This window comes from Pelodiscus sinensis, chromosome 1 (genome assembly GCF_052426305.1).
Source record: "Pelodiscus sinensis isolate ZL-2025 chromosome 1, ASM5242630v1, whole genome shotgun sequence".
Classification (NCBI taxonomy): domain Eukaryota; kingdom Metazoa; phylum Chordata; order Testudines; family Trionychidae; genus Pelodiscus; species Pelodiscus sinensis.
The window spans coordinates 242813332-242838751 of NC_143052.1; the positions used below are offsets into that span (position 1 = coordinate 242813332).

At 39.5% G+C, this 25420-nt stretch overlaps 1 protein-coding gene and 1 long non-coding RNA gene across 8 annotated transcripts in view; one reads left to right on the forward strand and one right to left on the reverse strand.

The window, feature by feature from the left end:
• Positions 1-20290, forward strand: part of LOC142826461 (uncharacterized) — a 46183-nt gene extending 25893 nt beyond the window's left edge. The window contains exons 3-4 of one of the 2 annotated variants that reach the window (XR_012900595.2): positions 5187-5302; positions 20155-20290. This is a non-coding gene — a long non-coding RNA (uncharacterized LOC142826461). The remainder of the gene's footprint in view (positions 1-5186; positions 5303-20154) is intronic. The other variant, XR_012900596.2, reaches the window with a different exon arrangement.
• The window catches only part of ATP11A (ATPase phospholipid transporting 11A), a 236011-nt gene that overhangs the window by 13479 nt on the left and 197112 nt on the right, over positions 1-25420 (reverse strand). For all 6 annotated transcript variants that reach the window (XM_006138951.4, XM_025179410.3, XM_025179411.3 and 3 more), the window contains exons 18-27: positions 24767-24948; positions 23252-23503; positions 21019-21193; positions 19571-19673; positions 19164-19309; positions 18352-18411; positions 13701-13828; positions 8998-9133; positions 4866-4931; positions 3595-3698 (exon numbers count right to left, since the gene is read on the reverse strand). In XM_006138951.4, the coding sequence (XP_006139013.3) occupies positions 3595-3698; positions 4866-4931; positions 8998-9133; positions 13701-13828; positions 18352-18411; positions 19164-19309; positions 19571-19673; positions 21019-21193; positions 23252-23503; positions 24767-24948 (1352 nt within the window). The remainder of the gene's footprint in view (positions 1-3594; positions 3699-4865; positions 4932-8997; positions 9134-13700; positions 13829-18351; positions 18412-19163; positions 19310-19570; positions 19674-21018; positions 21194-23251; positions 23504-24766; positions 24949-25420) is intronic.

Here is a 25420-nt window from a genome sequence, read left to right on the forward strand (position 1 = left end):
GTCAGGAGAACAATTTTTCTCCCTCTTCCGTGTAACACCTTTTTAGATATTTGAAAACCACTATCATGTTCCCTCTCAGTCTTCTCTTTTCTAAACTACACAAGCCCAATTCTATCAGTCTTTCCTCACAGGTCATGTTTTCCAGGCCTTTTTAATAATTTTTGTTGCTCTTCTTTGGACTGTCTCCAGTTTTTGACACATCTTACTTGAAATGTGGTGCCCAGAACTGGACACAGTATTCCAACTGAGGCCTAATCAGTGCAGAGTAGAGTGGAAGAAATGACTTCTCATGTCTTGCTGACAACACTCTTGTTAATGCATCCCAGAATCATGTTTGCTTTTTTTACGACAGTGTCACATTGTTGACTCATATTTAACATATGGTCCACTATGATCCCTACATCCCTTTCACCGGTACTCCTTCCTAGACAATCACTTCCCATTCTGTATATATGAAAGTCATTGTTTTTTCTTAAGTGGAGTACTCTGCATTTGTCCTTATTAAACTTCATCTTATTTACCTCAGACCATTTCTCCAGTTTGTCCAGATCATTTTGAATTTTGATCCTATCCTCCACAGCACTTGCAACCCCTCCCATCTCGGTATCATCTGCAAACTTAATAAGCATACTCTCTTTGCCATTATCTAAATTGTTGATGAAGTTATTAAACTGAACCAGTCCCAAAACAAACCCCTGGGAAATCCCTTGTTATGCCCTTCCAGCATGATTGTGAACCATTAATAACTAGTCTGAGAACGGATATCCAGCCAGTTATGCACCCACCATATAACAGCACTATCTAGGTTGTATTTCCCTAGTTTATTAATAAGGTCATGCGAGACTGTGTCAAATGCCTTACTTAAGTCTAGGTATACCACATCCACCACTTCTCCGTAATCCACAAGACTTGTTATCCTATCAAAGAAAGCTATCAGATTGGTTTGACATGATTTGTTCTCTATAAATCCATGGTGGCTGTTACCTATCATCTTCTTATCTTCCAGATGTTTGCAGATGAATTACTTAATTACTTCCTCCATTATCTTCTCTGGCACAGAAATTAGACTGACTGGGTTTCCTGGGTTGTTCTTACTTCCTTTTTTCAAATAGATGGACACTATATTTGCCCCCTTTCCAGTCTTCTGGAATCTTTCCTAACTTCCATGATTTTTAAGATGATAGCTAAATGCTCAGATATCTTCTCTATCAGCTCCTTGAGTATTTTAGGATGCATTTTATCAGGCCCTAGTGACCTGAAGACATTTAACTTCTCTAAGTAATTTTTAACTTCTAAACCAACTTCATTTCCACTAGAATTCACTATGTTGGGCATCCTGTCACCATCAACCCTCTTAGTGAAAACTGAAACAAGTTGTAAAGCACCTCTGCCATTTCCAGATTTCCTGTTATTGTTTCTCCCTCTTCACTGAGCAAAGGGCGTACTCTGTCCTTGGTCTTCCTCTTGCTTTAATATATTTGTAGAATGTTTTCTTGTTATCCTGTATGTATCTGGCTAGACTAAGCCCTGATGTACTTGAGTTACTTGCTTATATTCATCCTTTGTACTTTGACTTAGTTTCCACTTTTTATGAGACTCCCTTTTTGATTTTTAGATCATTTAAGATCTCCTGGTTAAACCAAAGTGATCTCTTGCCATTGTTCCTATCTTTCCTACACAGTAGAATAGTTTGCTTTTGGGCCCTTGATAATGTCCCTTTGAAAAACTGTCCATTGCCTTCAATTATTTTTCCTCTTAGTCTTGCTTCCCATGGAACTTTACCAACCAGCTTTGAGTTCGCTAAAGTCTACTTTTCTGAAATCCATTGTCTCTATTTTCCTGTTATCCCTTCTACCATTCTTTAGAATCATAAACATTATGATTGCGTATCATTTTATGGGGAACAGCAATCCCATGGGAACTATATGGGTGGACAATGAAAATATTTATAACATGTATGTTTATTTTCCTCACAAGTTTTAATAATTAAGTTGGTAGTTATTTTTCAGTTATATAAAACGAATGTCATGATAAAATTTAAAATGTAGATAAAACAGCCCATTTAATACAGACTGAAACTCTCTAGGCAGGCAACATCTGTGATCTGACATGAATTTAGTTTGCCAGATGTCTACTTATGGGTGTCACCAAGTTTCCCACAGTCCCATAAAGTTTGTTTACAGCTACCAGTCCTGGCTCTCAGTGTTCTGTCCTTTTATTTAGCTCTAATTTTCCCCAAATGTCTTTAAGAGCCCAGTAAGCAGTGGAGATGTTGATAATGCTGCTAACTAATATTGACCTCCCGTGGTTCAACATCAGTCAAGTCCCGAGCATGCCAGATTAGGGAGATCCAATTTATATCTATTTTAAAAATACATATTTAATCCAGAGGGCTCAAATTTACAGCCCGGAAGGCCATCTATGGCCAGAGCAATTTTGCAATCTGGCCCAGGAATCCCAGCAGCATGTTTATGTCCATAACCATTCTCCTAGCCCAGCCCCTTCCTACCACCAGCCTGACCTCTCCCCCCAATGCACTCCATCCTCTGAGAGGCACAGCCTCGGGGATTAGCAGAGAGGGGTCTGATCACTGCTGCAACTCCCCTCCATACATTCCCTGTAATCCTCAAAGCCACATTCCTCAGGGATTGGGTGCACTGGGAGGCAAAAGAGCAGGGCAGTGTTTGGGAGACGGACACGTGTTTGGGAGACGGACACGTGTTTGGGAGACGGACACGTCCCCTCCCCAGCTGCCAGGACTCCTGAGCTAGATTGTGAAAATGCTCCAGTCATGGGTGACAGTGAGTTTGAGAGCCCTGATTTAATCTACAGCCATACGCCTTTCTACTCTGTTTGCAGGTAATACACAAAACCAAATAAGTCTTTTTACAATGTCTCCTGTTTACATCCATTTTATATTAACTAAGAAGAAAAAAATAATAAAGTATAAGAATAATTTTGCAGCATGAGTTTTCCTTTCCATTTTTCTTGCTAGTCATAGATATTAAACCTTTCCAGAGTATATTCACAAAAATACAAAAGTAAGGTAATAAAAATAGCAGCAGGTGGCACACAAATTCTGCAATCTTTTTTATTTTAAGAAAAGAAGGAAAGGAAAAACATGTATTGAAATGTTATTCACATCTGGTGAATAGAAGGAATATTTAGCTTTCATAACAAACACCTGAAATTGAACAGAATGCCTTACTTTTTAACATGAACTTATTTTCTGCAGCATGTTTATTAGCACAATAGGGCACCTCTTTAATATATACTTAAGCTTTTATTAAAAATAGAGATTTTGGTTTCTTAAAACAACAGAACAACCAGATGTTTGGGTGTTTACTGACTTAGCTCGAGTGCTATTCCTCTTTTAGTCTTTAAGAGCATTTTACTAGTTATCAACCTAAAGAAAAGTGAAATGTTAATTAATTGCCGTGATTGACTTGGTTTAAGTTGTTAACTGGTACCATAAATTATTGTGCATAGAAAAGCTGAAATGAATTTTATCTGAAAAAAATACAGTTGAATATGTAAACTTTGTTTTATGTTTCTGAAAATTACATTTGTAATACAATTCACAGAGGTTCCTACCAGATAATTCCTCCCCAGAGGAGGGAAAAGATAATGTAGAATAACAGCGATCCCCAGATCACAAAGTGGTTTATCCATGTCCAGTAGTGTGTATCTAGTGCAAGCTGAAAGAAAACAGGTCATCTTGGTGTTTATATTGTTATTTAGAAGTGGTAAAACACTCAATGGGAGAGGAAGTACAAAGAAAGTCAGTGAACTATTTAAAGAATATGAGAACTCTATGCATAATTTTCGTGAACAAGAATACCTTTCTATTTCTACCACAGTTAAGAAAGTTCCTATGCCAAAACACTAAACTTTGAATTCTGTATTGAGATCTAGTACATGTCATAAAAAATTCTTGACTATTCATTAGGAAACTGTAACAATGAGATATTATTAACACAGTTTCAAACAACTGTTTCACCTTCCTCCCTCTTCTTCCTCTTTACAATTTTGCAATAAGTGCCCAAGTTTACATCAGTTAAAAATCTGTGTATATAATTACTGAAAATCAGAAATTATAAACTGCCTCAACCATGAAAAGAATTCTCTTCCTCCTTATTGTTAACAATAAGTACATAGTGATGCTCCTTAGTGATGTTTTATTTTTTAATTTAACAATTTAAAAAATAATTTAATTTATTTATTGGATGATAGATATGTACGTCATGAACTCCCAATGCTTCTCGCTTTTGACAGTGAAAATAAGAAAGTACTCCACCAATGAACTCAGTAAAATCAGCTATTTTAAATATCCCCACTAAAAAGTCAGGTAGAAGAAAACCAAGCGAAATATAAGCATATGTGCTCTTCTTCACTGAAATTTCCATTTCATTACATATAATATTTAAGACATCTCTATATTTAAACATAAACCAACGTTGACAGGGCATCTGAAAAGGGATACACCACCAAACCAAGCTAAAAAGCTGCACTTCCACAACAAACCACAAACAGGATCTATCTGGCAGTATATTGATAACAATGTGATATGTCAGGATCCAATTTTGGGACTCCAGTTAAATCCTTCATTCTTGAGCTGCCAATAACTCTGCACAGATTCAAACAACTTACAAAGTTTTTCATAGCTTCACATGCCAACAGCTCTAGACACGAGCAGCATCGAAAAGCACCAAAGGAAACCATGACTAATTCTCCATATGCAGGACTATAGTCAAAATATTATGTGGGGAGAGTAGATTTTAGTAAACAGGATAAGGGACAACTGGAGCTATTGATAGGGATCCTGAAAGTCTCAGTGGAGGAAATATTAATATGGAATATCTCACCTTCAATGTAACTGTAAATACTAGCACAGTAAACACCAGTGTTCCAAAGGTCCAGTTTCCAAACATCTATAAAAAAGGGTTCAAATTGATTAGAAGTAAGGTACTTCCTTGTATCACAATCTATTTAGAACTATTTTGGGTATACATTTATTTTGCTTGCATGCACATATTCAGATGGAACACCAGCAGAATTCATATAATCAGAACAGTGTGTCCAAAGCTCATTGCTAGTTTGTATAAAGAAAAACTGTAGCACAGTTAAGTGTGTCATTGTACTATTTTCCTTGAGAACTCTGATGATATCTTTAGTCTCCTCAACAGGCATCTTCTTTCTAACCACACTTCGCATCAGTTCTTGGAATCACATGTCTTCATGGTGAATGCATCAGGTTGGTAACAGGACAAGTAAGAATGCGATATGCATAGTAGAAAATTAGGTATGTATAAAATTTACTGATTTTTGTAAATGCCTTTGAGTAACCGATAATTGATCTCCCCCCTTTTATTCCTTATTACATGCACCTTGAAATAAAATTGTCTGAGCTACCCTAAATTCACGTGCTTTATGTGGCATATAATATGAATAGCTTAAGATTCCTTTTAACACCCACAAATATATCTATTTTAAAAACTGTGGCACTGAGAAGAGAATTGAGAAATAAATGAAAAATGATGTGAAGATGGTCCTACGAGATGAACACAGACAAAACATGAGGGAGCAGCTGCTGCTTACTCAGTAAGAGAGAGCATGCCTGCCGCTCAGGAGTAGATGAGCTGAGCTGAATTTTCTTATTCAAATGTAGTGGCAGTAGACTTCCAGCATGCTGCACCAGAGGCTGCTGGGCAGACATGCAAAGATTAAATGAGCTTCCATTTCTTTCCACTTCATTCCATTTCCAAGATTTATGAAAACGTGCTATTTTATACAAAGGTAGAATTAAGTTGCAATTGATAAATATGACTTTTGCCTTATTAAAAAAGACACAGAAGTGTCATTCATATTTTCCATATGCTAGTGTTTATAACAGATTAAGTTTTACTTAAATAAACTTTGATTTAGTATAAAGTTAAGACATCTAATGAAGGTGCATCTACACAGCAACATTATTTCAAAATAACTTAGTCAGCGTCTACACAGCAGGTAGTTATTTTGAAATAATGTCGAAATACTGTCAACTGGAGGACTTCTTACTCCAACTCCTGTAACCCTCATTGTACGAGGAGGAAGGGAAGTCAGAGGAAGAGTGCTCTATTTCAAAACAAGTGCTGTGTAGATGCTCTCAATTTTGAAATAATCTATTTCTGTGGTCACCAACCCTTTGATCATGATCGACTGGTCAATCACGAGGCCTTGACCAGTTGACCGCAAGGCGTTCCGGGCCCCCCATTTACCTCCACCCCCAAGAAGCCCCACTACCTACCTCCAGCGACAATGGAGGTAGTGGCGGCTTCCTGCAGCCTGGCCAGCTGGACCCCAGCGACTGGAGCAGCCCCCGTGGCACAGTGGGACCCTGGCTGGCAGGGCCCCCATTGAGAGGGCTGGAAAAGCCCCGTTCCTGTTCTTACCCCAGTTAAACAATTAAATTATGTCATTTAACCAGTTAACTTTTTAAACAGGTATTTACATCCCTACTTTGTATCTTTAGTCAGCCTCCCAGATGGGATGCCTCAGTTTCATCTGTGCTAGTACTTTCTGTGATGTGGACCCTGCTCCACAAGAAAATGGATCGACACCATAAACTCATTTTACAAACACTACAATTCAAACTTCATCATACCAATATCAAATTCTGAATCTCCGTTAGGACACCTTCAACCATATATCACATCCCACAGTGCTGATTTCTCATTTAGCTTAAGTTAATTCAGTGGCCATTTTAAGGGCTCAGTGCTGCAGATGCTGCTGGCTGCTGTAGTAGCAACAGCACAGAGCCTTGGTCTCTGTTGAGCCCTGGAGTAGTTGTCCCTCTTTGGGAAACATCTCTTACTATATGTTTGTACAGTGCCTAACCCAACGGTGTCCCCAATTCAACTGGGGCAGCTAGACATCACTGTTGTAAATTGACTACTATTATTATTGACAGATTTTGGACACCTGAACTTTGCTTGTCAGTTGATTGCTATGGGCCACCCAAAAGAAATGAAACACTTTGGGTGATAAAGGACATGCAAAATTCGAACAGTATATTACTTTAGAGACTGTAGTGGACTGTCAATAAGATTTCTAAATAAAGTTAGGGGCTTTGCATTTGTGATTTATTTTTAAGCTGAATGCCATACCATACTGTGGCCTGTCACACTGGAGTTTTTTACCACTGTACAGGGCATTAGCTTGTCTCACATTTTTACTAGCCTTGGTGATGGTGGAGATTTGGGGTGAAAAGCTGAAAAACAAGCATGCCCTCTTGATTCAGTAGCTTAAAAGTTGTCCATTTTAATGACTTGGAAACCATGGTCAACCATCTAATGTAACTTTATGATATTTTCACACTTGTCTCTCCTCTTCCCCTTCACTTCTTTAGACTTTCACTTGTTGTGAATACTAAATGGATGTTGTAAGCCATTCAAAGCTTGCTTTGTGAAGCACTGAACTCATACTGGACACTTAATCATTGAGTCTAGGTTGATGTTGACATTTCAGTTGATGACTTATCTTTGACAGCCAAGATTTTCAGACACCCAAAATCCACGCTTAACAGTGAAATAAAAGGTCAGAATTTGAAGAGGAGCTGAACTTCCCTTAAATTCTGACATCTGGTTTCATCTGCACAACAAGACTGAACTAAAAGATTCAAGACAGACTCTGAATCTATGCACCTGGCAACAAGAGGCTATGAGAGTAAGAACATAATCACAAGAGAAACATAATACCATAAGTTTGTTAAAGTGCTACCAGACATCTTGCTGTTTTTGCTAAGACTAACACTACCTCTCTGAAAACTACTGTTGCATACTAGACTGCTCAAAGACAAGTCTTTAAATTTACAGGCAAACTTAAACAGAAGATTTATTTTTCCCCTTATATACAGTGGTTTCCTTTTTAATGATGCAATAATATCCATTCTACTTGAATATTATTCTCTAGTGAATCTGACATTTCTAAAGAGACGTGTTACACTTAAAATTAGGTAAAAAATTAAACTGTTGTATTCTGTCATTCGATTAATCTTTTCTGAAGTTGTGGAATCAGTTATTTGCTTAGAACAGAAATTTTCAGTAAAATAAAACAACTGAGTGAAAGCACGGATGAAAACAACAAAATGCAAAAGAAAACAGAAAATGAATATTTTAAAAAATATGGTCTAATACAACTCCCCAGTATTTAATAATTTTTAAATAAATTAAAATGGCAGAACTGCTAATATTTCTATAAAGGAAAGAAATCATGAAAATATTTGCAGGAAATATTTTAACTGTTCTTTAGTTCAAGAACAGGGAAAGAGGAAAAGCACATCATGACAACACCGCAGTAATCTTACCATATGAGTGTTGGCTGTCATTAGCTGAGGATAGGAAGAGAAGCAAGTAGCAAAAAGAAAAAAAAAAAAGCAAGACACAAACAAAACAGACCAAAAATGTTAATGTATAAATAACTAAAATGCAAAAGGTCCTTAAAATGTATATTCATGTTACTGTATGGTAGGTAGAAATAGAATATCTTAAATAACTATATGTAAAATATATAAATGCTGAACATTTGTTCTGTTTAGGCTCTTGAATGTTGCCCATCACAGGGCTACCCAGGATAAATTTGCATACATGAATGCAATTACTCAAATTATCAAGCTACTGATGAAGGAGATGTTAATTTTGAAATATCAAAGTTAAAATGTAAATTCTTACTGGATATGTGGAGTGTAGCCTATAAACTCTCCTCTCCCCCAAAGGAGCATGCAGCCACATGCTGATTACTGTACATGGTATTTTAGCAATATAATTCTGTTTTTGTTCAACAGTGTTATGGATCATTCCTATCTCACTGCCATCCATAAAACAGTTCTCTCCACAGAAACATTATGACAATAGTTGGCTATTTTTAAATGAATTAAGCCTACATAAATGATAATTGAACATTTGGGATTTTTAACTGTTACAATTTCCCAAGTCTGCTTTGATCCAATTAAATACTAACCTGTCCATTGCTGGCCACAGTTGTGTTATCAAACAAGAAATAGGCACCAAAGAAAAATACCACAGCATCAAACAGTCCCAGGAACGTCCAATAAATAAATACACGCCAACGCAGAAGAGCATTTTTGGCGATATCCCTGAATAAAACAAGACATATGCACTCAGATTGGCATGTTAAAAAGGTTCAAGAAATATGAAGTCAGCAAATTATTCTGTGAGAAAAACTGGTTACCTGTGTCCATAAGTGGTGTTCTTTGAGAAGCATTGCTCATAAGAACGTAACAGCCACACTGGGTCAGACCAAAGGTCCATCTAGCCCAGTATCCTGTCTTCCAACAGTGGCCAATGCCAGATGCCCCAGAGGGAGTGAACAAATACAAGTAATCATCAAGTGATCCCTCTCCTGTCATCCATTTCCAGCCCCTGACAAGCAGAGGCTAGGGACACCATTCCTACCCATTTTTGCTAATAAGCATTGATGAACCTAACTTTAATGAATTTAGGTAGTTTTTTCTTGAACCCTGTTAAAGTCCTGGTCTTCACAACCTCCTTTGGCAAGGAGTTCCACAGGTTGACTGTGTGCTGCGTGAAGAAAAACTTTCTTTTGTTTGTTTTAAACCTACTACCTACTAATTTCATCTGGTGACCCAATAAATAACTTTTCCTTATTCCTTTTCTCCATACCTGTCAAGATTTTATAGACCTTTATCATACCCGTCTTAGTCTCCTCTTTTCTTGCGCAAGAACACTGATGTTCTAATGTATGAAATCAGTGATTCTTGCGCTAGAACTATGATGCTCCCGCTCAGGAGTAAGCCCTCTTGCGCAACTGTTCTTGCACAAGAGGCCAGTGTAGACAGACAACATGAATTTCTTGCGCAAGAAAGCCCTATGGTTAAAACGGCCATCAGAGCTTTCTTGTCCAAGAGAGCGTCTACACTGGCATGGATGCTCTTGTGCAAAAGCACATCTCTTGCGCAAAGGCACATGCCAGTGTAGACGCTCTCTTCTGGAAGAGTTTTTGCACAAGAACTTTTCCACAAAAGAGTTCTTGTGCAAAATCATGCCAGTGTAGATGTAGCCTTTGTGACTCTAAGCAGTACGTATGCAAGTGGGTAGGAGTTTATGGACAGATCCCAATACATCTCTACCTAACTAAGCATTATCTCTCGCCTGCTGAGTGACAGCATAGTGGGTTGTGAACATGTACTTTGATGACCACATAGTAGCCATACAGATGTCCTGGGTCAGCATGTGAGCCAGAAAGACCGCTAATAAACCTTCTGCCGAAGCAAGTCGAGTTTCTTAGAGTCTTTATTCTTAGGGGTGATCCTGTTGCTCCCAGTTGTTCACTGCCTCCCCCACTAGGGAACTGAGAGCCTGATGGATAGATACTCATGCTCCTTAGAAAAGATGAAGTACTTGTGTTCTGCCATTTTAGAGGTTGGGGGAAGGAAGGACAGCATCTGCCATAGGACATGTGTGTTTAGTGACCCCTTCATGCAACGGCAAAGCAACTCAAGCAGGAGCTATCAGGCAAAGAACATGGAAGAGGTAGTCCATAGATTCCTCCAGATCCTTTGGCTACATGCCCAGATTGGCAGCCATCCTCTTTAAAAGCTCTTGACGACTTTGGCATCGTCTTGGGGGACCAGTGGGAGACCTTCCACAATGGCATCATCCAGCAATGACAAGGAGGCCACCTGAACCGAAAGGTCTTCCTCCACTGTTAATGGCACAGCGGCCTGCTTATCCACCTTGCCTGAGGCCAGTGGGATGCCCGTCACCGAAGCTTCCAGTGCCAGCTGGGAGTGGGGGGCTGGAAGAGCCAAATATTTCCCTTCTTTATCCTGATCCCGAAGGATATTCTACACTTATCTGTGATGTGTCCTTCTCCCAAGCACCATAAACAACTATGGTTTGCTAATGAGTTTGGCCTTCTGCAGTGATCACATGGCCTAAAACCTAGGGACGGAGGCAGGCCCGCTCCCAAGGTAAAGTCCCAATGGGCTGGACATGTCTCTAGGTACTATGGGGAATAAACAATTGAGGGAAACTTAACTACAAGACTAACTAGAAGAACACAGTCCAATGAGAAGCAATAGTGTTAGCTGCAACAGCACATTTCCATGCACCATCACTGGCAGCAAAAAAGAATTGAGTGATGGGAGCTGGCAGCACCCTATATTCTGTAACATATAAGTGCCACTCCAGCAGGTGCCAGAGATAGTCCCCTATGAATACTGCTGAGGGAAAAAATGCCTGGTATCAGTACATGTGGTAAACACACACACCTAAATTGAGTGGACATGAATCAGCACTTAAAGGAAGAGAAATATTTAAAGATCATATTTGTAACAACTAAACATTTCCCATGCAATGTGTCTGCTAGCTCCACATTCAACTCTCTCCATAAGATCTATTCTTGCTCAGCCTTCTCCATTGTTTGTTGACTATAATTCTACCAATTCCCACTGCAATAGTAAATACTATTACGAGTCCATGTTAAGAGTTCAATCTTTTCAGGGAAGAGACATGTTCAAAGTACAAGTTTTGTAAAGTCTTGTGTACAATGATGACCTAAAAAGATAAGTAATTAATTGAAACACTAGAGGTCTCTGGAGACTCTGCTTTCTCTTCCAGGCAGTGCTCTTTTGTAAACAAAAATAGCACAAGACAAACTTTGTATACAATATGGAATATTAAAAAAATACGTGGAGTCGTGCTTACCAGAATCGAGTTTAAAATATAAAGAGTATTAATAGAATGCTTCCTTTAGAAAATTATACTGATTGTTTGATGGATAAAACTGTTTGCTTAGAGTAAATATTACATAGTAAATATGTGTCTGAATAGTACATGTTTAATTTTCAATGCATGGAAAATTGGGACAGGGCCTATCATAAAATGGGTCAGGAAAAGCTGAAATGAAAAATGTGAATTACAGGCAGTCCCCGACTTACGCGGATCGGACTTATGTCGGATCCGCACTTACGAACGGGGCTTTTCTCGCCCCGGAGCTCACGGGCGGCGGGTCACCACCCGTGTCCTCCGGGGCGAGAAAAGCTTCTCCTGGTATCCCTGGTCTGCTGGGGGGGTCCAGCAAAGCCGCTGGACCCAGCAGACCAGGGACACCCGAGCAAAGCCGCCCAGGAGGCGGGACTCCCGCCGCCTGGATGGCTTTGCTCCTGTCCCCCTGGTCTGCTGGGGGGGGTCCAGCAAAGCTGCTGGACCCCCCAGCAGACCAGGGACACCCGAGCAAAGCTGCTGCCTGGGCGGCTTTGCTCGTTTGCCCCGGAGCAAAGCCGCCCAGGCAGCGGGACTCCCGCAGCCAGGGCAGCTTTGCTCCTGTCCCCCTGGTCTGCTGGGGGGGTCCAGCAAAGCCACTGGACCCCCCCCGGAGACAAGGGACACCCGAGCAAAGCCGCCGTCCTGATTCAGCCGCTCTGGTCAGTTTCATCAGCTGCTGAATCAGGACGCCTGGGGCAGAGCAGCTGGGGTGCTGCTGGGTTGCTCCAGTAGCGCCGAGGAGCCGTGCTACTGGAGCAACCCAGCAGCACCCCAGCTGCTCTGCCCCAGGCGTCCCCAAGTCAGCCGCTGCTGAAACTGACCAGCGCTGACTACAGGAAGCCCGAGGCAGAGTTGCTCTGCCCCAGGCTTCGTGGAATCAGCCGCTGATCAGTTTCAGCAGCAGCTGACTTGGGGACGCCTGGGTTTCTTAAGTTGAATCTGTATGTAAGTCAGAACTGGCGTCCAGATTCAGCCGCGGTTGAAACTGATCAGTTCCGACCGGGGGACTGCCTGTATATAGATATAAACAGTAGCTGGAAGCAAAAGCACTTATATATTATCTTCCTTTTCAACACTGATCATATCAATTTTCACACAAATATTTTTTAAAAAAACTGGGCTTAGGCCTGTCTGAAATTATTCCTCATTATGGGTAAGTTTCCCCATTCTTTTAACAGCCAATTTATTTAAAGGAATACATCACTATAAATGGCTACAATTGCATCATGTGGCCAATGATAATTTTATGCTACAGTCTGACAAAATAAGTTCAGCAGATCATAGCTCATAGTAGATCTAATGTCCACTCTTCTCAAAATCCAAACAAAATGTAGCTCTCCAAAACAAGCATTTTAAAAATACTTTTAAATTGTAAAGTATAATCAACATGAGTGTGTTTTTAATACCAGTATGTGATATTGCCATTAGGATGTAAGAGTTTACCCACTGTGAAATAAATACCCTGTTGCTCCTGGCCCTGGCCAGGATCTGCTGCTGGCTCTCTGTCCCAGCTCTGGCCCTCAGCCCTTGGACTCCACTTCCATCTCACCTGGCTCTCTGGTCAAGCCACATCTGTGATCCTGCTGCATTGTTTTTTCCCCTTGAGTGCTCGAACCCTGGAGCACCCACAGGGTCCCCAACGATGCCAGACCATAGATGTTGCAAAACTCGAGTGTCCCATACTAGAGAGGTCCAACCTGTACTGTCCTATGTGCTCAAAAGCATGCTCCCTACATCTGGTCATTTCCAAAATACTTCCCAAGTACTATCCAAGGTGCAGTGCATCTAATTGTTAGAGGATGTTCCACTTCTTGTATTGTGCACAATGGAGGTACTGAATTGCTCAAGGCACATTCAAAGAAAGACTATCTACAAATGACCAGACAAACATTGGTGGTAAATGATTCTCTTTACCTGTACAGCGAAGGTTCTCTCTTGAGCATGTCTATACTGACATGTTGTTCCATCAGACTGTACAAGAGGATAGGAAGAGAGGTGAAGCTGATATTGTACAGTGTTAGATACGCAGTATCATATAAAGGCTGCAGATGGAAAAAGAGTTACATTAACTAGTTATAAGTTCAAATATAATACATCATAGAATGCTTGATTTAAGGGGAGTGTCATCTTGTTCAGAGCCACAAAAGAAGAGGTAACTCACCTGTGCAGTAATTGACATTCTTCGAGATGAGTATCCCTATGGGTACTCCACTCAGGTCAAAGTGCCTTTGATCGGAGATTTTCTCAGCAGTACTCCTCCCCCCCGGGCCATGCACATGCTCTGCCTGCCTAACATGCTGTCAGTTTATAAATTGCATGCACACGGTCTAGACTCCTCGTTTCTTCTCTACAACCGAAAAGTGTCATAGCCGAAGCAGAGAGAAGGAAGTGGATAGCAGAGCACCCACGGGGACACTCATCTTGACAAACATCAGTTACTGCACAGGTGAATAACCTCTTCTTCTCTTATCAGAGGGGTAGCCATGTTAGTCTGAATCTGCAAAAGCGATGAGGAGTCCTGTGGCACCTTATAGACTAACCGAAGTGTTGGAGCATAAGCTTTCGTGGGCAAAGACCCACTTCATCAGATGCATGTTCTTCTCTTGGGAGGGATGTCCCTGTGGGTGGTCCACTCAAGTGACTGTGAGCAGCATCCCTTAAGACAGGATGATAGGGGCTTTGGATCAAGCCAGAAGGCTACGAACAAAACATTCTAGTGTCAGCTGCAGTCTCCGTAGCGTTGTGCAAATGCAAGATTTGATGCCCGTGTGGCTGACTTGCATATGTCGACATGGGGAACACTGTGTATGAAGCAGTGAATGTGGATATGGAATGTGTGGAATGCACTCTGATGAAGTCAAGATGCTGGACTTGTTGAGCTAGTAGCGCAGGCATGTGTAGTCAGCTATCCATTTAAACAGTCTCTGGTTGGAGATGGTGCTTCCCTGAAATCATGGCATAATGGAAACAAAATGCTTCAGAGTCCTTCGGAATGGTTTAAGGATAGACGTTTCAAATCCCAGAGGTCTAAGCATGGCTGGCCATTTCTTTTCCATCAAGAAATAACATGAATAGAACCCCTTCCCCCAGTGTTGAGTAGCTATTGGTTCTATGGCTTTGAGGTGGATAAGGCATTGTGCCTTTGAATGGAATAATAGCATGTGAGAGGGTCCCTGATGAGGGATGGGAGCGGGGGTGATTGGAAGGTGGGGATGTGAATGGGATGGTATACCCTGGCTGAATGATTTCCAGGACCGAAAGGTCTGAGATGATAGCTTTTAAGCTGGCTCCCCATGAGCACCAGCTCCCACGGAACCTCCTGCCTCCCATCTCCCTGTGCTGCTGCTTCTGATACAGAGGCTGATACAGAGAAAGCAGCATGGTGGGGAGGGGCTCATTGGTTAGTCACTTATTCATTTCCCCTATCACATCCTTACCGAGTTGGGGGGCAGTTAGTATGTCACGCTCTGTAGTGTTCTCAGTTGCCCCAGTATGGCCAATGAGCAGGGAATGGTATAGGTGGTGCCATCCAGGGATGGGCATGCCATGACTATTGTACAGCAGGTGTATTGTGCCTGCATGGATCCCATTTCAGGTGGGTATAGTAGGGGGGAGAAAGGTCTTTGCTCTCTGAGTCATATTCCTCCCCACTTGATAGGTGGGGAGGTGTCGTGAGGGTGCTGGCAGTATTGTGTTTATGGCTCTGGTGAAAAATCCCCATCCAGGGAAGGAGATGATCAGTTGCACTGTGGAACTGGTGCTAATCAGAGCCCAACTGCAGTATATGTTCCGGTGCAGAGTGGGACTGTGGTGCAGTGCTGAGGTGAAGTGGGGATGACAAGATGGAATCTGAGGAGTGTGTCAGTGCCCTGTGAGTGGGAGCTGTTTGTTGCTGCAGTGCCGAGCAGCCAGGCAGCCTCCGCAACATCAAAGGCTGAAGCAGAGAGGTAGGATAAAAGGGAAGTGCCGCTCCTGCTGTTTGAAGAGGCTGCTGCGAGTCTAATCGCTGCGGTCACTGAAGGAACCCTGGGTGCATTCTGAGAGGCAACTGAAAGCCCTTTGCTCAGTACTTTGTGAACCATCTGCCCATTCATGGTTGGGACTCTGCAGGTAACTGCAGAGTCCAAAATGCTCAGCCACAGAGCAGCTGATATAGAAGAAATTGAAAGTCTATGCTGCATTGTTCTACACTGGGGAAGCAGAGGAAGGAGGCCTTTCCCTGGACTTTGAGTTTCTTTTGTTGAGGAACGCCTCTTGAAACCATAAGAGCCCGGCATGTTGAAACAAATGAAGATTTGTTTTGGTTTGTTTTTAAAATAGGAATAAGAAAAATACTAACTAATTTGTTAACTGAAACAAAATACTAACTAATCTGTTAACTGAAACAAAGGACCTAAGTAACTACGTATAAACTAAGAAACCACGTTGCAGAGGTGGGAAGTGCTGTACTCTGTCTCTGGCCAGGGCCATTAAAGAAGGAACTGAGGAGCCCGGACCATGCGCGTGCTATTTATACACTAACAACTCTTCAGGCGAGCAGAGCTGAAGAGTACTGCTGAGAAAATCTCTGATCAAAGGCGCTGGGATGCACCTTGACCTGAGCGGAGCACCCACAGGGACAACTCTCGACCAGAAGCATATTCACTTTAGGTGGAGACAATTTCACATAACATCCCTAGATGACTTGTTTTTTTGAAATAGGACAGAAGTCAATTTTCACTCGGGCTCTTCTGTGCAAACAAGTCAATCAAAATTTTACCTAACAGCCATCAGTAGATCCCTCACAAAGATACAATTGTACAAAGGGTCTGTAAAGCTGCCCTAGTTAGGTAACTGATTTTCCTGGTGGGAAAAATCACTGTCTGCCATAGTCAGCTCAGCTCCACTCCACTCCACTCCCTTTTCACCCACCCAACAGAGGGCAGAGTTCAGGGGTAATGGCTGGAATATTGCTACATTCCAGTAATCCTTAGCTGACACCCTCAACTGGAGCCGTAGCTAGTAAATTTAAGCTAAAGCAAATTCCACAGAATAGCTTGAGCAGGAGGATTAAATTGGCTCCTTGGCAACACAACCAGTGTTTTTCTCCCCTTCTCCCTGTTCTGGGTCTTATCAGAAGAATATATTGTTTATTATTAATAAACCTATTTGCTTCACGATCAGCCTCTGCCCTGAAACATGTGCACTGAAAAGTCTTACTACAAAGGCATCTCTCTTTTTTAAAAAAAAGTACAGTTATTTTTCATAAAAACAAATGGCAAATTTTGCAGCCAAATTTCATCTACACATAATTTAACATCTAGTGTTAGCCAGTGTTTTGCAAAATGCTAGATAGGATTCAGTACCTCCCTGAAATTAAAAATAGTTTCACACTCACTTTTTTAAACTTGTTGAAGCTTTACTGTGTAAATCTTAGAAGACCAGATCTTTTTCTAAGTTTCTGAATTGTTTTCATTTCCCTTACTTCATGGTAGGGGAGATAGGGAGCATTTAATACAACTTGGATAGCTGAGAACAGCCAAAGAAGAGCAAAGAAAAAACTTAGAAGAAATAGGACTGTCGCCTCAAGAATGCCTTATATTTTTCTTTTAGGGTGTGTCTAGACTACATGCCTCCTTCGACGGAGGCATGTAGATTAGCCAGATCGGAAGAGGGAAATGAAGCCGCGATTAAAATAATCGCGGCTTCATTTAAATTTAAATGGCTGCCCCGATCTGCCGATCAGCTGTTTGTCGGCAGATCGGGGCAGTCTGGACGCGACGCGCCGACAAAGAAGCCTTTCTTCATCGGCACAGGTAAGCCTCGTGAAACCAGGTTTACCTGTGCCGATGAAGAAAGGCTTCTTTGTCGGCGCGTCGCGTCCAGACTGCCCCGATCTGCCGACAAACAGCTGATCGGCAGATCGGGGCAGCTATTTAAATTTAAATGAAGCCGCGATTATTTTAATCGTGGCTTCATTTCCCTCTTCCGATCTGGCTAATCTACATGCCTCCGTCGAAGGAGGCATGTAGTCTAGACACACCCTTAGAGAATTAGGTTCCTTTTTCCTAAACCAGTGAATTTATTTTCTCTTCTCCCAGCACTGATTTTCATGGTATAGACATTGGCTTGCTATGTCTGGAGAGTCCCAGAGCAGGCTAACTGCCTTCTGCACTTCCCCCCTAACTCCAAAGACAAACTGTTTTTCACATCTACACCTTTCAGATTTTCTTCTGTTCGTGTTCTGTGAGCAAAAATTGATGGGAAGATCAAACTGTACATTTTTCATGGAGATTTTGCTTTCCATACCTAACTCTTGGTTCTGTGTTTTCCATTACATCTTCAACTCAGAAAATAATGAGGCTTTTCTGATAATTCATCCAATTCATTTCAGTAATAGTCATGAGAGCTCTTTAAAGCCACACTAACCAAAGGTGATAGCCTTTACAGAGAGCTGTCAGCTAAACTAATAGCTTTTTCAGCCTACCTGGTCTGGTAAGAACATACTGCATCCCAACAGTTTTATTTGAAAAAGGCCAAAGAGAGGATTTTACAATAACCAGAAAAATTAAAATGTCTGACTAACCTGTTGTGAAAACCCACAGAAGAACTGATATAAAAACTGAGGAAAAATGAAGCAGACATTCTGGAAAACAAATTAGAGTTATCAAGTGATCCATGATCAACAACATATATCATACATTAATTTAATCACTTACTGTATATTAGAATACTACAGAATACTAATTTTACTGAACACAGACTACAGAGAAGGCTGTGATAGATTTATAGAAATAGGGCATTCACATTATCATTTTACATTACCACAGACAGAAACATAATTTTGAAAGAAAAATTATAGCAACTACTCTGTCAAGTTGGAGGGAAATGAAATGGTACCTGGGGGTACAAGAAATATAGAAGAAGAAATGTAGGGTAATATCAACATTGGGACTTAGGCAAACTAGTTTCAGTTATACTGTGGCTAGTCCGTATGAACATAAACAGTAAAATGGGTTTTTCCTTCCATATTGGTCAACTGAACTTAGAAACTGATTTTTAAATTTGAATTATGTTAATTTTTAAAACAATCTTCCTCAGATTTGATTTATATGGAACTTAGAAGATGGGTGTTGGAGGAGGCAGGAATTGCTGAAATAAGAAAATCAAGATTCAAGAAAAAATCAGAATTTTATTTTTAAGCTTATTAAAGATCAGACAATGAATAAATTAAAGCCACTCTTCCTCAGTCTGACAACAAAAACAAATCACCTAGGGAACTGTATCTAGGAGTCAATAAATTTTCTGTGCAATTGCTGTATTTTCTACAGTAGAGGGTACCTATTGCATATACTTAATTTTGTTTTCATATTCACAGATTATATGATGTCATCATACCTTATAAAAGAAGTATTGCACAAGCTCTGATATCCTAACGTAATAAAAATGCCCATGAACAAGCAACATTTTTTTCAAATGTTTAAATTTAGGTATTGCATAGTCACTGTTCCTTGCAGCTTGACGACCTTCTTTTCCAGTGATTCCTAGAAGAAAGAATCTGTTAGAAGCTGTTCAGAAAGCTGAAGAATTATTTAAAGCATATAAACGAATACCAGTAAATACCAGGGCATGCTGTGATGTTAACTAAATATTATCAGATTTCACTATACATTGTGCAATTAGCAAGAGTTAGGAACATATAAAATTGTCTAAGAAAATGGGTAATCTTTTTTGAAACAACAAATATAATTTAAAAAATTAAGAGGTTGTTTCTGTTAAATTTAAAATCTAGACAGTACACTTACCTATACCAACATGCGCTTCTAGAATCATACTGACATCATTTGCTCCATCACCAATTGCTAATGTGATAGGGTGCTCCTTTGATAATTTAATTAATTTTACAATCTGAAAAAGAATTAGCATTAAAAATCTCTTCCCCTGACATATTTACATTTTGGTTACTGTGTTGAGATGGCATTTGTTGTACAGTTAATTAAATGTAAGTAAAATGCTTACAAAGGAAATTCTGTGAAAGTTGAAGTAAACAGTTTTAACTGATTCAACTATCATATAAACACAGATTTTCTTTGGCTTGAGAAAACTTTGAATATGAATTGTGAAAGCTTTAATTAAAATAACTCCCAAGTTACTGACTGTAAATTACAGTAAAACCCAAAAGTTTAAAAAAAAAAGTTTTTACTTTCTCAAATGCCTCCTCAACCAGGAAAGTTGCTTTTCTTTTCTTATTGCTTAAGGAGAATAGTTTTCTTAAATAAAAATCTCATGATTTATTCATGGAGTGGCAAAATGAATATTGTACTTGGATTAAAAAAATGGAGTCATGTAGTAATGATAAAAGATAATAGAATCCTGTATGTCTTTCCAGATACAGAAGACTACTATGGGAGCAAGATTCATCCACTACAACTAGCAAGCACTATAATTTTAAAAAATGGTCTATTCAAACAAAATACTTATAAAAACTTCCCCAGGATGAAAAGAAGAGTGATCAAATATATTAATTAAACTAAAAATGTTCAGGTGTACCATACATGAGCATAAAAGATATGGGGAGTCAAAATATTTATGTTCTCGTGTTTTGTGTCTTAAAATATCAACATCTTAAAGTTTCCTCCTTTGGCGTTATTAATATTGTTTACAAGCTGAAGTCCAGGTACAACAGAGTTGTTTTTAATTTGGAAATAACTTCAGCAAATGTATATATTTATGTTAATATCAATGAACTATTGCTGGAATGTTAAAAAAAATACTTTACATCTAATATAGAACGAGCAAAGAATAGTCAGAAACTACTTTAAATAGTTTACACCATGCACCTACTCCATCTGGATATCATTTGTGTATTTTTTTAAAAAACCAGGAACTAAACATACTACAATATAAAAGAGGTAACTCATTCTTCCAATAGAATCATTCTGTATGAATAGAAGATAAACCAATTAGTTCATTAAATAAGTTTAATTTACCAGTATGTATCGACGATAAAAGTTGATCATATATATAAATCAAAATCAAGGGCACAACAGGGTGTCCTTTTAATATGCCATTATCTAATTACTTTCTAGCAGAAATTCTCATTCTTTTTCTAATTTTTAATTTTTTTGCTTCCATTTTATGAGTCAGAAAAGTGAAAGATAATATTTTAAATTACCATAATATGCCACAAATAATAGTGACTTTCAGAATTTACATTGATGTATAGTTAAGTAATTGAACATGAAACACAAACCTGTGCTTTCTGCAAAGGTGCCATTCGACAGCATAACACTGCACTACAGTTCCTGCAAATTTCAAGAAAGAGCTCTCTGTAGTTACCAGAGTTCCCATCTTCTCTGGGTTTCATTATTAATGATAATGCTGCTCCATCAATAATTAAACCATAATCTTGCATATCAGCTGAAAGTCTGAGGAAGAAAAGGCAAGTGAAAAGCTATTGTAAAAGGATAGGTGACGCATTTATTTACCAAAAAGCAATTTTAATGGTACATTATCACAGTAAATATGCTTTAAGTGAAAATTCTATGCTGTTCCTAGTAATATTTTAACTTCTAGTTTATTTTTTACTCGTTACACTTATTTGCTTTTGCATTCACCACCTATCTTGGACAAATAAACTAGATTGATTCAGTTTCATTTATCCTCTTATTTTCCATGCACTAACATAATGCTGCTGTGCTTGGGTTTCCAACACTGCAAGGGAATGTACACAACAGAAATGGGGGGAAAATCCATGATTTTCAAAACAGTGTAAACATTTACATTTATAATAGTTCCACCCCTCACAGGGGCAGATGACCGTTTTGCGGGGCCCAGGGCAGCATAATCTTGCGGGGCCCCCCTTTGCCACGGCGCATGCGCGGGGCTTTTTGAAGCGCGGGGCCCGGGGCGGCCGCCCCGCTCGCCCTGCCATATATCCGCCCCTGACCCCTCAACTTCTCCCTCTGCTTCTACTCTCAATGCACAACCTTCTGTTTGTAGCTGAAGCAAACTGTATCTGTGCAAGTTTCTTCATATGGTTGATGGATTTCCATTCCAAACGGCTAAATGTAGTGCCTTGCATGTAGAAACATTCTGTTTAGTTTTGATTTAAAAATAGACAACATAAGCTACTCATTTTAATGATCAATTATTGGCTATTTTGAACATTTCCCTTGAAAGCATAGCACCATGCTACAAGGGGCATGTTGAACATCATAGCAGCATTAAAGTAGCAAAAGACCTTAGTCAGAATTAAGTAGCAAATGAAGCATTTATTAAGACCTATGAATGAACTTGAATGCTTGACTGTACAGTGAAATATTTTCACTTCTAGCCCTAGGTATGCAAAATCACTACAACTTACATATAAGCACTTTTACCACCGTGGAGCTAATGGCAAAGAAATTATGAGACAGTAATCAAAAAATGGACTTTGCGTAAAAGATAAAAACAAGTTAAAAACATAACAATGCTTGTTAATTGATGCTATCTCATTATTGCATACTTATCACTAGCATGACATTTCTATTTGTTTTCATATTAACAAAGAGAACAAAGCAAGCACATATAATGCTTAGTCCAGAAGACCCAGAAGATGATTTTCCCCACAAATTTTGAGACAAATGTATCTTTTAAAGTTATAATCGTTTGACGTTTTATTCAGACATTTACCTATTTTCTGCTTCCAAATCCCACTTTTCTGACTTTCTAACCATCCTGTCCCATGTCACATTCTTAACTGATAAAATCAACCATGCTTCCGCAGATCATCTGCAGCTGCCACTGAGATACGCAAACATAATTCAACATTCACTAGCTCCTCAACCTTCATATTTAAGCCACTAATATTTTAAGGTTCATAAGTCCTGCAGTTTGCTTGCTGTGTCCCAGATGCATGCACACTCTCAATGAAGGTTTCCTTAATTACATTACACAAAACCCTTGGCCAATACCCTTAAAAGGTAAGTCTCAGAGCGCACAGAACACGACTTCAGGAACATACAGTTTATAATATATATACAAATAAAAATAATATGCTTTCATAATCATGATTTTTGTCCATGATCTATTTTTAACAGCAGAATGGTTTAAAAATAACATAAGCCACACGACAAGCCAGAGGCTGAAGAGCATACAAATTTAAGCTTGCACATAACAAGCCTACATTAGGTGTTAGTTGCTATACAGTAGTTTACACTCTGGCAACAAAAGAACTATAGTAGATTGCTGTCATTTCTATCAGGCCCAGCCTTTGCACAATGCGAGTGAGGCAGTCACCTTCGGCCTTGTGTATTCAGGGTCCCGTGTTGCCCAGCTCCCGGCCATACCCAGGAGGCCAGGAGCTGCTCGGCTGTGTGGTTCAGCGTGCTGCCTTGGGCCCCGCACACTCTTTGGCCGAGCCTGATTGCTAATGGAGCAGCCATTTAATTATGAAGTACCCCCAAAAATATTTTCTTCATTTATAAACTGAACTTTCTACATACCCTGAGAAGTTGTCCCTGGTTAAGCTACCACTATGCTTTAGGACAGTTTTGCTTAGATCAAACAATACATCATGTAAACTCTGTTCCTCAATTTTCTTTGTGGTTAGTTCAAGTAGCTGTGTATTTCTTCTGAAGAGTTTGCAAGCATAGCATGTGGCTGCAGCAGTCTCCATTTTATCTCCTGTCAGAACCCAAACCTTAATGCCAGCTTTCTGGAGTGCTTCAATAGTGTCAGCAGCTTTTTCTTGCAGCCTGTGGATATCAATTGACAATAAATATGAATAGTCTGACTGGAAATGAGAAATTCAGGGCCCTTACTAAAAGGTTTCCATGACACTAACAGTATTCCAGTAAAAGGTTTTAGACACAATTTTCTTATATGATGAAAATCATAGCTGGGAATCTGAAAATGCTTAAAGACAAAGATCAGTGTATTATAAATGTGTCTTACTATTTTCAAGCTAGTTTCTGCTTTCATCTTTGTACTTTAAAAATTGGATGTTTCATCTCACCATTTCCAGGGCAAGTATGGACACACAACATATCCAGTATCTTCAATTAATTGTTTTAAAAAATGAAATATCTAAATTACTGGACAATGAAAAACTAGACACACGTACATTACCCCCACAGCACCCAATATCTTTTGCTCCCATCAAAACCCCCTGAAGATTCTCTTTTCATTTCCTCAGACTGCTCATCTCAGATTTGCTTCTCCATGTTTTTCCCTCCAGCAGAGAAGGGTAGATAGGAATGCAACCCACCCCTATCATATATCAGTGCTATTCCCAGAAGTGTGAGATTCCCCTTTTTTGTTCCCCTGGGCTGCCGCAGTCCTCATAGCCAGAACTAGTGACAAATGAAGAAACCCAATCAATGTCTTCTGACTAGATTTAACATTGCTGAGATTTTGTATTTGCTTTTCTGCATGGGTGAGAGATTTTAAATAAACTCTATGGAAAGTACTTTAAAACAACAACATAATTATGGCAAAGCTAATCACTCAAAATTCAGGAAATGTCAGAATTAAGGTAGATCATACAACCTTAATTATTTTTCCATGTGTGAATACACATTGCAGTCTGATTAAATAATTAATAGGAATATTACTGATTTTCATGTAAACTAATATGTTAATTAACATTTGTGACTCAAATCAAACGAGTATAGAAGTATGTGGGTAATAGTCACCAGATATTACTCTTCAAAGTTTTTTTTTAGTCTGGTGTCTATTACTGAAAGAGATATTTAATATTTTCATTTGAAGTAGGTCTTAGAAAAACAGTAGTAGAAGTAATAATTTGCAACAATGATCATCTCAAAATAGTGATTTCTATGTATTATGCATAAATGAGAATGTAAGGTAGCTAATTTATAGGAGACAGACAACTAAAGAGATTTGTGCCTCATACAAAAAAGGAGGTATAATTATTGCACCTCTGGTAATAGGAACATTTTGCCCTTTATCTCACCTGACGTTATATATCATAAACATAAACAAACCAATGTACTTACTGGTCCTCAACAGCTGTAGCACCAAGCAAAATAAGATTTTTTTCTATCTGCTCATACGCTTCTGCCAGTTTCTTTTCTCGATCATGAAGAGCCAGCTTTGCATTCTGAAGCAGCCTGTGCACACCATCATACTCCTTGTGTGTGAACTTTTTATATGCAACACACAATGTCCGTAGTCCCTCCTTAAGAGTATGATAAAAACAAAGAACAATGTTTATACTGTAAAGGTCCGAAATAACATTAACAATTTCTGAAAATAGAAGCAATTATTATTATTTAATATTTACAATCAATATGAAGAGCCCATCTTTGGTTCCTCTACATCACTATAGAGCTTGATTATGACTACATGATCTTCCAGAGCAAGAGGAATCAGGATGTTATACTCTTCTGAGAGCAGCGAGAGAGACACATTGTGACCCTTTAGGTAGGGAGTAAACTGTACTGGATCTATACCCCCTGCAGCACATGCTGCCTGACATAACAAGGCAGCTCTAATGATGAGTACTCAAGATAAAATGGGAGAAAAGTATGGGAAACCAAGACTGTGTGTTCCCCTTTCTGATCTCTAGCTAACTACACTGAAGGCAAATGAAGTAGCTTTGCGGAGCCTGCAGCTCCTTCTCAGCTGTTACCTGCAATGCAGGTAGCTGG